The following is a 13,101-nucleotide window of genomic DNA, read 5'->3' as shown; positions in this document are numbered from 1 at the left end:
GGGATGCAGCCTTTGTTGAGACCAATGTAAAAAGTTGTGCAGCTCGGAAGAAAGCGTGTATTTGTTTTAATGAACATCAGTAGGTTGCAGCTTCTTGTTTACCTTACTATGTTTTCATAATGGAATTTCGAGTTGTTTATGGGTTGGGTCCGTGAAGATCGAATCTGTTCTAACCGAGCTGACGTTTCATGCATTATGCTGATTGGCTGATTTTCTCCGTGTTTATAATGTGTCAGTAGGGAAATTTGGACAGAGTGCAGTCACCTCGTGACTTCTCATTACTTCACTTGACTTTCCCTCGCTTCTTCAGTGGCCGGCTGAGGTTTTAATAGGTGATCATGATGATGAGCTCTTTGGTTTGGTTTGCTTTGGTCTCAACAGCTTCAGCTTTTCACGTATATGAACAAGGTACGCTGCTGTGATTCTCCGGTGTTGTAACAGTTTTTCCCCCCATTGTGTTAACCCTAACTTTCACTTTCATAATCTCCCATGTAGATATATCCCTTTGTCCTTGTTATTGAATTATTTTTATTGCAAATAAATTGACAATATTAATGTTTTCAGATGAGTTTCACTTCAAGTCATGGATGGCACAGGTACAGTTTTCGTCTTATAGTTGGTATGTAACGTTTTACAGTAGCCTATGGTTAAGAGGAAGTTAAGTTATCTGTGAGGACAAGTTACTGTAGCTACATGATTGCAACCTTATAAGTTGATAACTATTTATTTCAATAACTAACCTTATATACTGTAGACTAATATTAACAGCAAAAACTCACCCCTGCACAGCACAACAAAGTGTACAGCATGCAGGAATACTATGAGAGGCTCGAGATATTCACAGAGAACAAGAGGAGGATTGACAAACACAATGAAGGAAATCAAACATTCACAAGTAGGATCGGCCTCTTATCGATTTGACTATTTAGATTTTATTTGTATAAGGTCTATTGTGAAATAAGTTTAGCAATGTCTCGTCTCTTCCTGCAGTGGGGCTGAACCAGTTCTCAGACATGACATTTGGGGAATTTCAAAAGTCTTTCCTCTGGTCAGAGCCCCAGGTAACGACAACCATAATACCACATGTTTTTATTGTTTTGTTTTTAACAAAAAGTTCATTAACTTCTGCATACTATCTTTCACAGAACTGCTCTGCCACCAAGGGGAGCTACTTCAGCAGCAAAGGAGCACTTCCAGACTTCATCGACTGGAGAAAGAAAGGGAACTACGTGACAGATGTGAAGAACCAGGTGAATTTTGCATGCACTAACATACTGGGTTTCACCAGATTAAAGGAGTTCCTGGGGAACTGATAACACCAAATGAAATAGTTGATTATAATATAATGAAATTGGTCAAACACTGAAAAATCAACAGCCTGTGACATGTTGACAAGTTTTCTGTGAAAAAGGACCGCAATTCTGATTAATTTTTATAAATACAATATCTTATTTGACTTTTTTTTTTTGCACTAAAGGGACCCTGTGGTAGCTGCTGGACTTTTTCCACAACTGGCTGTCTGGAGTCTGTTACCGCCATCCACACTGGAAAGCTTGTACCACTGGTGAGTTTCTTTCACTTCTATATCAAAACTGCTGATTTTGTGTAGAAAAAAAAAGTCCAATGTCATAGTAAAGTCAAGAGTATTTACTGTAATTGTTCAGTCATTTTCATGTTTTTTAGTCAGAACAACAGCTGGTTGACTGTGCCCAGGACTTCAACAACCATGGATGTAACGGGTGAGATTCCTATTACGGTAATTTACCTTTAACTACCTCTGTGTGCATCACCAGCGACAAACTTTATAACTAGATATTAATTTGTCTTCTAGTGGTCTCCCGAGTCAGGCATTTGAATACATCATGTACAACAAGGGACTGATGACAGAGGAGGACTACCCATACAAAGCTATTGTAACTAAATATTTTGCAACAAATAAAGTAAAGTACATGATTTGTAAAACTAACCTTGATGACAGATATTTAAGGGGGTTTTGTCTTGTTTAATCAGGAACATACTTGTGTGTACAAGCCAGGCCTAGCAGCTGCTTTTGTGAAAGATGTTGTGAACATCACCGAGGTGAGTGAAGATCAGAGTCTTCCTCCAGATATATGTCTCTATTGAGAAGCATGTGAGTGATGAAGTTGTTCTGTTACAGTATGATGAGATGGGGATGGTGGATGCGGTCGCTACACTCAATCCTGTCAGCTTTGCTTTTGAGGTGACCTCCGACTTCATGCATTACTCTACGGGAGTGTACACCAGGTGAGCAGAGTTCACAAGTTTGTGTCATGTATGCTACTTTAAATATAGAGTAACTTTCAATTTCAATGTTTATGACATATTCACTATACTAAATGATAAGTAAAAGGTTTAACGTTTCAGTTTATCTCCTAAAGAGCTTTAACAAATAGAAGTTCCCCTTTTCTAACAGATATGACAACATCTCGACTCACAGCGAGATATATCCTATTTCCTGTTTTTCCTTCAGTAACAAATTCCCCCAATTATTATTATAAAGTCATTTAATTTAGACACATGCAAACACATGAATAGTGTGTCTTTTTACTTAGAGACAATGCACAGGTGATGAAGATATTCCACTACGTAGTAGACAATGCACTACTCCTTACTTTATTAAAATCAAATATACCAAATATCCTGCAATGCCACCAGCCAAACTATGAATGGTGAGGAAATAGCCACATTTACCTCCAACTATAACTGTCCCATAAATAAGGATTTGTAAATAATGTCTTGTAAATAACTACTTTAAAACAACACACATTGTGTCTGAGCATGTAAAGCAAAGGCATTCCCTGTCAGTTAAGTTCCTGTGTGAGTGCAAAATGGTCAGGTTCCTCCTTATTTATCAAAACAGTCTTTGTATAAAGTTGGCTCCAACTCAATTATCTTCCTTCTTTTAGCACTGAATGCCACCAGACCCCAGACAAGGTGAACCATGCTGTGTTAGCAGTGGGATATGGACAGCAGGACGGCACCCCTTACTGGATAGTAAAGAACTCATGGGGATCCCTCTGGGGAATTGACGGGCAAGTATTTTATTTAATCACATGAAGTAAAATATTATTTAATGTACACTAAACAGAAAATAATAACAACAATGTTCTTATACAGATATTTCCTCATTGAGCGTGGAAAGAACATGTGTGGACTCGCTGCCTGCTCATCTTTCCCAGTGGTGTGATTTCTGCATGATAGCAAACTACAAAAGGGCTAAAAAGGGAGCAACATTTTTTTTAAAATAATACTTTAATAGTGTTTTAAATATCAATTAGCAGCCTATTGTGTTTCCATGTACAGTGCGCGAAATGTAGTAAATATTATCACCCAGTGAAGTACTGTGATACATTTAATCTACCAATCAAAAATGATCACTTAAGTATCCATCATTTAATTAATTCTACTGAAATAATAAATAAAATCTATTTTAATGTGTTTGTTTTAGGCTTTTATGACTATATATTACTTCTGTGTGCAAAATGTCCAAACATGAAGACGAGTAATACAAAAGATTCAACAATAAACTATAAAGCAGGGGTGTCCAAACTTTTTTCACCGAGGGCCACATACAGAAAAATATACGGAGACCTGGGCCACTTATAGAGGTGAATATTGTCTCAAAAGTTAAGTTATAAGTTAGCAAAACAAATCAAATGTAGGTGAATAATGTGAGATACTTGAAAATGCTTTAAGGACAAAACAGCCTACATCCCATCCGTCTTTAGGGTTTCATTTATTTTGTTGGCAGCTCATTCCTTAAAACAGAAGCCTCAGATTGCTGATAATAAGAGGAAATATGAAGGTTGCATTTCAAGCTTATTATAGAAATAAGTTATTGTTTTTTTTTTTAATCAACTAAGATTGGTTAGAAAATGTTTTCAATTCTAAATGACTGATTTTATTTGAAAACTGGGCTCATTAATATATTTGAACATATATATATTTGATAAGTACAATATAAGACAAGCAAAAGTTTAAGTTGTAGGCCATATTGCATTATACTTTTAGAATTTGCAGAGGGCAGATTCAACATGGCCTGCGGGCCGCATTTGGGCCCGGGGCGTAGTTTGGACACCCCTGCTATAAAGGGTACAATCTGTAATTACTCCAAACAACTCTCAAAGAGAGTGCATACAATAACATACAATTGTATTAACACTCTCTTACACAAAGTATTCAAACTGCTGCTTTGGGTTTCACTTCTACTTCTACTATTTGTTTCCCATAATTTTAGCATGGGTTTTAGGTGTCATGCCGTAAGCCTGCATTTCCCAGAATTCTTATCTCCTGCACACCTCGACCAATAAGCAGTCAGTTGTTTATTGGGCGCAAAATATGTCTGTGTCTTGTCTACACGATTCCTGCAGAGACTAAGCAGTTTAATGAACGAATTACAACCCACCTGGAAGACAAACTCAGCACGAGCCAGCGGCCACTTGTCTCACCCCGTGTCGCGAGCTATGATGAAGAAACTAGCTTCTGCTAACTTGGCGAACTGAGCTCCGACTGCTGTGCTAGCTAACGCTTGCTAGCTCAGACTGTCAACAACAATGTCTAGTCTTCCACAAAATAACTTGGAGGAGCAGCTGGCGAGGCACAGCACTGCTGCTCAGAGCAAGCTGTCTCTGGCTAAACCCAAACCCGGGTAAGTTTACCAACTACCAGTTAGCGTTTAGCCGTCAGCTCCGCTAACATTATCACTGTTAGCATTAGCATGTCATAAACAGCATTCACGGTTTGTCATAGCTTTGTTAGAGGTGAACTAGTATTGGAAAAAGAGTATATTGTTTTTTTTTTAAAAAGTGTCATTAAGTTGTGGTATCAAGAAGCAATAGTTTCATACTTCAAGGCATGTGTCATACACTATATCAAATGAAATACCTATCTTACAGATAGCGAATGTAGGATAGTAAATGGTTAACTGTGTGTGTGAAGTTAGCATGTTGCTAGCAAGAAATGCTGATACATAGTCCAAATATTATTTAAGTGCCTCTGGTAAACTAATATTTGTAGTGCGTCCTGCAGATGCTAACTGATCATGCAGACATGCTAAGCACCTATACAAGTAATCTGCAATCACTTCTAACCCTGGCTGCTTAAACCATGACTATTGTTGAACAGTTTTACTGTCAGCTGTTAGGTTTATCACGAATTGAGACACAAAGGAAAATGGAGAAATAGATTTTCAGGAGTTTCCAAATATATGAACCAGAGGCACTTAAATAATATTTGGACTCTATGTATCAGCATTTCTTGCATTATGGCATTCTTCTTAAATGTCACAGAAACACGTTTGGGTAGGTTCTGAACATACAACAAATGTCAGTTTTATCATGTTGATGAGCTTCTTGGGTGTGTAATGACAGTAGACTGAGAATACTGAAGTAAAAAGGCCTATTTTTATTTTACTTTTCTTTATTAAATTGCCATGAGCATGTGTGTCTGTGTGCTTTAGTCTTCTCTTGTTTATTCTCACATGGTGTGTACGTCTGTGTGTGGACCCCAGGAAGGAAAGCTGCTGCAATGCTGTAGCTAATTGGGATCGTATTAAACCCAACATGTTTTTATAATTTCAAACTGATTTATTTTTCAGGGCCTTCTCCTTCAAAAAGAAGTCTTCATCAGGTACAACAAAGGTGGAAGTGCCAACTAAGGTAATCAGCTGTAATATTTTGACAAACAGGAATTTCAATGTACCTGAGAACATTTTGGTGACTAAGTCTCCTCTGACATTTTCAAAAAAGCTTGAAGGCCCTCAAAAATCCAAAATCAACAACTTCTTCCCTGTAAGTTCAAACGGCAAGTCGGACTCCCTTAGCCCAGCAGGCAACTGTGCTCCTGTAGGCCAGCCTTCTCCAGCAGGGTCTGTTTTTAAGGTGACGACAGCTCCCACTAAATCTGACAATCAGACAAGTTGCAATGGAGGCATTTCCACAAGTCTGGATGCTTCTCTTGGATTCTCGATGGATGACTGGGATGATTTTGATGACTTTGAGACTCCAGTCAAAGCAAAAAATGACTCTTCAGTTCAGAAATGTCCCGAAAGAGTGCCCATCCAGCGTCACCCCTAAGCGAGGAAAAAAGTTTAGCAAACAACAATGTTCTTTCCAAAAGTGGACAAACTCATATGGAAACGGATAATATGGAGAAAGCTGCAGCTTCACCAAGACCTGGATCCCCAGAGATTGAATTTGAGGCTTCTCCAGTTAGAGCGACCAGAAGACGTCCTCGTGCTCATCGGAAGTCTGTGGTTAGTCACAGTGAGGAGGACAATGTTGAAGTGCTTGAGCCTTTTAAAGGAATGGCAGGTAAGAAGCTGTGTGTTGCAGCATTTGGATTTGATTTGTAAATTGTGGGGTGGTTATGGGTCTGTAAATCATTGGATTATACAAAACAACTTTATCTTTTTTCCTTTTAGGCAATAAAAACAAATGGATTGACCCAAAGGTGATAAAGCTTGATGACTCAGAGCCTGAAGAGGATCTTGATTATATTCCCCCGTCTCCGATCCCTGATGACATCTCTTACCATTCTACCTCTGCACTGGAGACCAGGTCAGTGTGTTCAAGTTATTGTTTTTTGATAACACAAGTTCATGTGTATTAACTATGTGCTTACATGTGGGCATTTTCTATAACCTTTTTTTAATCCTATGCGTTATTCTAATAGGCATCATAAGTGTGTCATGTGTTTGGACATAGATATAAGACGGATTTGACCTGAAAGGGAAAGACCTTGTTTTGTTTTATTTCTCACAGATCTAAATCGGCTAATTCTGTAAGCAAAGACAGTCCTTTGCAATTGAAGGGACCCCTCACAACACTACATCAACCCTCTGACACCTACTCAAAAGACAATACGAGTAAGTGTTTCACATTTCTGTTGTGTATTGTCTGTTGTTTAGCAAATCAGCACTCTCTTCCTAATTACCATTTATTGTTTTCTTCTTGCTTTGCCTCACAGATGAGCAGCTCTTCAGTATCATGCAGTCCATTTGTTCTCTGGTGGACACCATCCCTGAACATGAACTAATAGCTCTGTCCTGTGGATGTGAGCTTCTGCTGAAGAGGGCTCAGAGGTATGTGAGAAACAGCTTTGTTGTTCATCATGATATTTAATGATATCTCAGTATGATTGCAGTCATCTGCCTCTCTCTAACAGGAAGAGGATTATTTTAACCGATGGCGGTTCATTGAGGACGCAGCAGCCTGACAGCACTGTGATTTCGGAACCCAGCTTTAAAGATAAATTGTCTTTGAGCTGTGAAACGTCTAGCATCATGTCATCCAGCAGCTCAGTGCCCGCGGACCCTAAGATGCTCCCTCAGTTAAGGAGATCTTCAATTATCTCTGTGGACTATGACTCTGATCACTCTGACAGTGTTATCAACCAGAAGGCCTTGCACAGTAAAACAGCGGGACAATAAATGGGAAAAATCGGACTTTGTGTGATTCTCCATCGGCCTACAGCCTCGCAAGCCCAGCGTTTAATTTTTCTAACAAAACAAGCACAGACATGGATGGTTCGGATCTCTTCTTCTCTCCCAAAAGGCCAGAGCCAGTTCAGAACAAATCTAAGGCACCAGCAGCCAGTTCATTGGCAGAAGACATGGAGGACGACGACTTTTACAATGACTACTTTGACATAGACGATTTTAACGACTCAGATATCCCTGAATACTTTGACGAACCTCCAAACTCCAGCTCATTGACAACAATGGTGAAGGAGGGGGGACCAAGCAAGTCTTCATGGGACAAAAAACCAACAACACCTGCTCCCACGCCGAAGCCTGCAAAGGTCTGCTCTCCTGGTAAATATCTACGGCATGGAAAAATGGTTCCACATTTTCTGAGCAATGCACTTCCAACAAGCCAAATAGCATTAAGTTATATTCTTATTAACCTGTTATTGCACACTTACAACAGCAAGAATTGATCTTCTTTAAAAATGTGTCACTAGAATGTAATTTTTGTTGGTTTTCTTAGTCCTCTATGGTGGTTACTTTAACTAAACTCTTAAAGTAGGCATGATAAGTCGCCTTTGTTTAACTTTTTTTTTTCCCGTGTTTCAGAAACGATGTATACCTGATGATGATGATGACGTCCGGCCCTGATTGGCCTGATGGTTTGTGCTGCATTTTATTGACTCACTATCAATGTTTTCCCATTCAGAACCCACCTACAGAAACCCAGCCCATGATCGCTTCAGAGGGTTCAACTTCCCCCACTCACAGGAGATGATGAAGATATTCCACAAGCGCTTTGGTCTTCATCAGTTCAGGTTTAACCAGCTGGAAGCGATCAATGCAACCATTCTGTCTGAAGACACGTTTGTTTTGATGCCCACAGGTACGTGGTGATCTAAAGTTACAAATCAAGTTTTATCTCAGCCATGTAACAACATATTTAGTGTAACTACAGAACAAATGTCCACATTTCCTCTGTGACTGATGCATTTCTAGGTGGGGGTAAAAGCCTGTGCTACCAGCTGCCTGCCTGCGTGTTACCGGGGGTCACTGTGGTCATCTCCCCTCTCAAGTCACTCATTGTAGACCAAGTCCAGAAACTCACTACTCTGGATGTAAGTGTGTTTGCTGCTGTAGGTCAACTAGATCCATATAAAACACTCATAATGTGCACTAATCATTTTAATGTATTACATTTCAGATCCCAGCAACGAGCCTGAGTGGTACAATAACTGACAGTGAAGCGGGAAAGACTTATATGCAGCTCTCACGGAAAGACCCCATCATTAAACTTCTCTACGTCACCCCTGAAAAGGTGAGGTTGTTGATTAATGCTCTTAAGTGTTGTCATCTGAAAGTATCCATGAGGTTTACTCATTAGCATTATTTTACTCCCAAAGCTGTGTGCCAGTAACAAGCTGATCTCCGCCCTGTACAACCTGTACGAGCGAGGCCTTCTGGCCCGCTTTGTCATAGACGAGGCCCACTGCGTCAGTCAGGTATGTGTCAGCTGCCTCATACACCATCTAAAGTATGCTTTTTATTTCTGCAACAACCAATCTGAATAAACCTGCGGCTTTGAACATTTCAGTGGGGTCACGATTTTCGCCCGGACTACAAGAGGTTGCATGAGCTGCGTCAGAAGTACCCCAAAGTCCCGATGATGGCGCTGACGGCCACTGCCACCCCCCGAGTTCAGAAAGACATCCTCAACCAGCTGAACATGACTCTGCCGCAGGTGTACGTGCTCCTCGCTGCCTCTGTCACACTTTTAAATTCTATTTTAATATTGTTTTTAATTCAAACATTTTCCAACATTTCTTTAGGTTCACCATGAGTTTCAACAGAACAAACCTGAAGTACACTGTCCTTCCCAAGAAACCCAAAAAGGTTGGAGAGGAATGCACCTTGTGGATAAAGAAGAACTACCCACGTAAATAATTCAGAAGTACTTTTTGTGATCCTGCATATTTAGAACTCTGACGTTACTTTCGTGTTGAAAACTCAACTCGAATTTGTGTGTGAACACACTCTGTCATATCCAAGCAACGCTGCAGGGACAGTTATATAAAGCATGTTGTTATGAGCTTGTATTACAAATCTTTTAAAGTCAATGGTTATGTTAAATTCTGAATTTATTGTTCTTGGTGAATAGGGGGTCCCCCCCCTCCCCTCTGTCTTTGTTGTTTGGTGTTTGCTAAGCTGCATTTCTGCCTGTTGCAGGAGACTCTGGCATTGTGTACTGCCTGTCCCGTAAGGACTGCGATGACATGGCTGAGAGTCTGCAGAGATCAAAGATATTAGCTCTGGCCTATCACGCAGGCCTGGGAGACAGCGACAGAGAGTATGTGCAGTCAAAGTGGATCAACCAGGACGGCTGCCAGGTGAGGTCGCCACTCGCTCACTGCTTGGCAGGAACAGAACTAATGAAAACACAGCAGTGAACATGTTTCAAGCCAGATTTAAAAATGGACATCGTTCTATTCTTGTGTGCCAGGTCATCTGTGCCACCATCGCTTTCGGCATGGGCATTGACAAGCCTGACGTGCGCTATGTGATCCACGCCAGTCTGCCCAAATCAGTGGAGGGGTACTACCAGGAGTCTGGGAGAGCGGGCAGAGACGGAGAGATCTCTCACTGTATTCTCTTCTACTCCTACGCCGACGTGCACCGCATCAAGAGGATTCTCACTAGTATGTTGCTAAAATATAGACCCCTCTTATTGCTTGCTAAATGTGTGTTTATCTCATATTATATTTATATTTTTTATATGTAGAAACTATAATGTTCTTCTCCAGCCTGTCAAATACACCCGTGGAAAAAAGACCACTTCTTTGAGTTAAATGATTTTTTTATTTTCTGTTATTGTTTTCTATAAACTACTGACATTTTTTCTCTGTGTTGAAAATCAGCAAACACATTTAGAGATAGTGGTCTTATTTTTTCCAGAGCTTTGTTTCAGAGTGTTTTCATGTTTACTTTCCAAATGACTTTCTATCTATATTAGTCATGTTGACTCAGCGTGCTATTTTGTAAATCACAGTGGACAAAGAAGGTGACAGACAAGCCAAGGCGACTCATATGAACAACCTGCACAGCATGGTGCACTTCTGTGAGAACATGATGGAGTGCAGGAGGATTCAGCTGCTGGCTTACTTCGGGGAGATGAAGTTCAACAGAGGCTTCTGTAAGGAGCACCCAGACGTCAGCTGTGACAACTGCTCCAAACCCAACGTAGGAGTCATTCCTTCCTTCATTTGTTACAAAAGCTATCAAAACTCAACTTGGCAGTTTGGTCTAACCGAGCTAAATTGTTTGATTATTCCTCTGCACAGCAATACAAAGTGAGGAATGTCTCTGATGATGTGAAGAAGATAGTGAGGTTTGTCCAGGAGAAATGCGAGAAGGTCGGACAGAGGTACAGCCGGACTGCTCAGCAAACGAGACTGACTCTGAACATGTTGGTGGACATCTTTTTAGGTGAAGTATCTGCACAGGCTTGCGATGGAAGTCAACTTTCAAGTGAATCCTTATGATGTTTATCCTTCATGTGGCAAGAACTGGGGTTTGTCTGATGCACAGAATTGTTTCTCTCCGACAGGGTCTAAATCTGCCAAGGTGCAGACGGGAATGTTCGGGATGGGAACAGCCTACTCTAGGCACAATGCTGACCGACTCTTCAAAAAACTGGTTCTGGACAACATCCTGATGGAGGATCTGTACATCACTAATGGCGGCCAGGCTGTGGCGTATATCTCTGCCGGAGACAAAGCCATGAGCGTGCTGTCAGGACACATGCAGGTAACCTGGACTCTAGAGAGCTAGATATGTAACCTTAAAGCTATAAATCCAAACACTAACCAGCGCTGATCTCAGGTGGAGTTCTATGAGACGGAGAGTGCATCGACCGTCAGGAAGCACAAAGCTGCTGTGTCTCAGGACGTCTCCCAGAGAGAGCAGAAGGTGCAGGAGTGTCTGAAGGAGCTGCTGGATCTGTGCAAGCAGCTGGGGAAGGCGTTTGGCATTCACTATTACAACATCTTCTCCACCGCCACATTGAAAAAGATATCTGGTAATTTCTGGAACAATTGTTTACACTGCTTTAAATCTGTTGTGATACGATGAGCATGTTATAACTTGTTTTCTTCACATGGACAGAGAGGCTTTCTTCGGACCCTGAAGTCCTCCTGCAAATTGATGGCGTGACGGAAGACAAACTGGAGAAGTATGGAGCCGAAGTCATTCAGGTCCTACAGAAATACTCTGAGTGGCAGCAGGCGGGTACGTTTTTGCATTTTCAAGTGTTTTTCACCACATTTTCTTTGATTGGTTTACTTTTTCTGCACGTTGATCCTACTTTGTCTCTGTAATAGAGGAACCGGCTGACACCGCTGCAGACGGCTGGATAGACACGGCACAAGGCCGCGCATACGGAGACTACGGCGAGGAGGAGGACACAGAGTCTTCCACCTACTTCCGCAGTCAGTCAGCCCAGGGGCAGAAGAGAAAGAAAGCACCATTCTTCAAGTATTCCAAGAAGAAAAAAGGCTATGGCAATGCGGGTGGCAGCTCTAAAGGGTCTGTATTTTGTTTGTCTCACATTTGATCATGTTGCTGAGGATTACACTCGGCAATAAGCTTCTCTTTACAGCTGAAACTTATTTCCTCTTGTCTTGCTGTGTTGTGGATTCAGTCGTGGCAACAGCAGCAATAAGCCGTGGTCATCGTCCGGCTCCAGAGGTGGGTATAAAGCTGCAGCAGGCCGGGGTTCCAGGAGTTGGGCAGGAGATGCATCAGCAGGCAGGACTCCAGGATTCCTGACCGTCCCAACCCCTCAAACCTACCAGAGACCCTTCCTGAAACCAGCCTTTTCACACATGGTCTAGGACTGGCCTCTGGATCTGACACTTTGTTACTGTTTATCGATAATGGTAGGATTGTATATTTATGTTCTGTACAGTTGTTCTCTTAATGTCTGCACAGATTTTCGATTGCCTGTTGTAATTCTGACTTTTAACTGTCAAGTTTGATGTAAATCCTTCTTTGTATTAAAGACCAATTTAACAGTTTCAGGTGTTTTTCTTCAGTAGATAAGGGCAAGCTGTGCTGAAATTGTCTGGGTACCACAAAGCCACGGAGCCTTAATACATTTGTTTTTCAGTGTTTATTTCAAGTTTGAATAGTTTTATTTAATGGCACCAGTTACAAGAGACTATTGGAGAGAAACAATATGTTATACTGACTGCTACAGGAGGTAACCTACAGTACAAACATGGGTTCGGAATGGATCAGACTGAACAAGAGCTGGATTTGGCACATGGATTTATATATATTTATACTGGTATATATAACGCAATTAAATGATCTACACTCTCAGGATAGAACAATGCAGACCATAATACACACCACCTGCTCTGGATATGCATATACATGTACTGCAGGGATGTGTGAAGGTCTGCCTGCTGCGAGCTGATGGCTAAAAAGTAGATGCAGATGTCTTCAGTTGTGATGACCTCCAAATGTCAACCCCTCAGTTCCTCATGCATCATCAATATTAATGTGGCAGGGATTTTTGCCAGGGATTAAATTAAGGTAGCCAATTATGAATAAAT

General features: G+C 41.1%; 2 protein-coding genes across 2 annotated transcripts; both read left to right on the top strand.

Moving 5' to 3' along the window:
• Positions 1-109: 109 nt before the first annotated feature.
• Positions 110-3,459, top strand: ctsh (cathepsin H). The gene is made up of 12 exons (XM_063910054.1): positions 110-408; positions 565-596; positions 790-895; positions 991-1,061; positions 1,146-1,250; positions 1,478-1,564; positions 1,684-1,739; positions 1,832-1,913; positions 2,011-2,079; positions 2,159-2,265; positions 2,928-3,053; positions 3,139-3,459. The coding sequence occupies exons 1-12, from the start codon at positions 339-341 to the stop codon at positions 3,206-3,208; spliced, it is 981 nt and encodes a 326-aa protein (XP_063766124.1). The 5' UTR covers positions 110-338; the 3' UTR covers positions 3,209-3,459.
• A 220-nt stretch (positions 3,460-3,679) lies between these two features.
• On the top strand, positions 3,680-12,558 carry blm (BLM RecQ like helicase). Its single transcript, XM_063910040.1, is given in 23 exon segments — positions 3,680-4,669; positions 5,618-6,042; positions 6,045-6,332; positions 6,443-6,578; positions 6,783-6,886; positions 6,988-7,102; positions 7,186-7,430; positions 7,433-7,834; positions 8,196-8,372; positions 8,486-8,604; positions 8,691-8,804; positions 8,890-8,988; positions 9,081-9,229; positions 9,316-9,422; positions 9,713-9,873; positions 9,987-10,182; positions 10,533-10,723; positions 10,825-10,969; positions 11,091-11,290; positions 11,366-11,561; positions 11,648-11,770; positions 11,863-12,067; positions 12,183-12,558. Coding segments are annotated over 23 exon segments (4,185 nt in total). The 5' UTR covers positions 3,680-4,574; the 3' UTR covers positions 12,376-12,558.
• The last annotated feature ends 543 nt before the right edge of the window (positions 12,559-13,101 follow it).

This window comes from Eleginops maclovinus, chromosome 2 (assembly GCF_036324505.1).
Source record: "Eleginops maclovinus isolate JMC-PN-2008 ecotype Puerto Natales chromosome 2, JC_Emac_rtc_rv5, whole genome shotgun sequence".
NCBI lineage: Eukaryota > Metazoa > Chordata > Actinopteri > Perciformes > Eleginopidae > Eleginops > Eleginops maclovinus.
Note: the sequence above shows the minus strand (reverse complement) of the source record. Positions and strands in the feature narration are given on the sequence as shown.

Coding starts and splice junctions, on each gene's coding strand:
- ctsh (XM_063910054.1), top strand. CDS start 339: ATGATGATGAGCTCTTTGGTTTGGTTTGCTTTGGTCTCAACAGCTTCA. Junction 2,080..2,158: donor ATGTTGTGAACATCACCGAG/GTGAGTGAAGAT, acceptor GTTCTGTTACAG/TATGATGAGATGGGGATGGT. Junction 3,054..3,138: donor TCCCTCTGGGGAATTGACGG/GCAAGTATTTTA, acceptor GTTCTTATACAG/ATATTTCCTCATTGAGCGTG.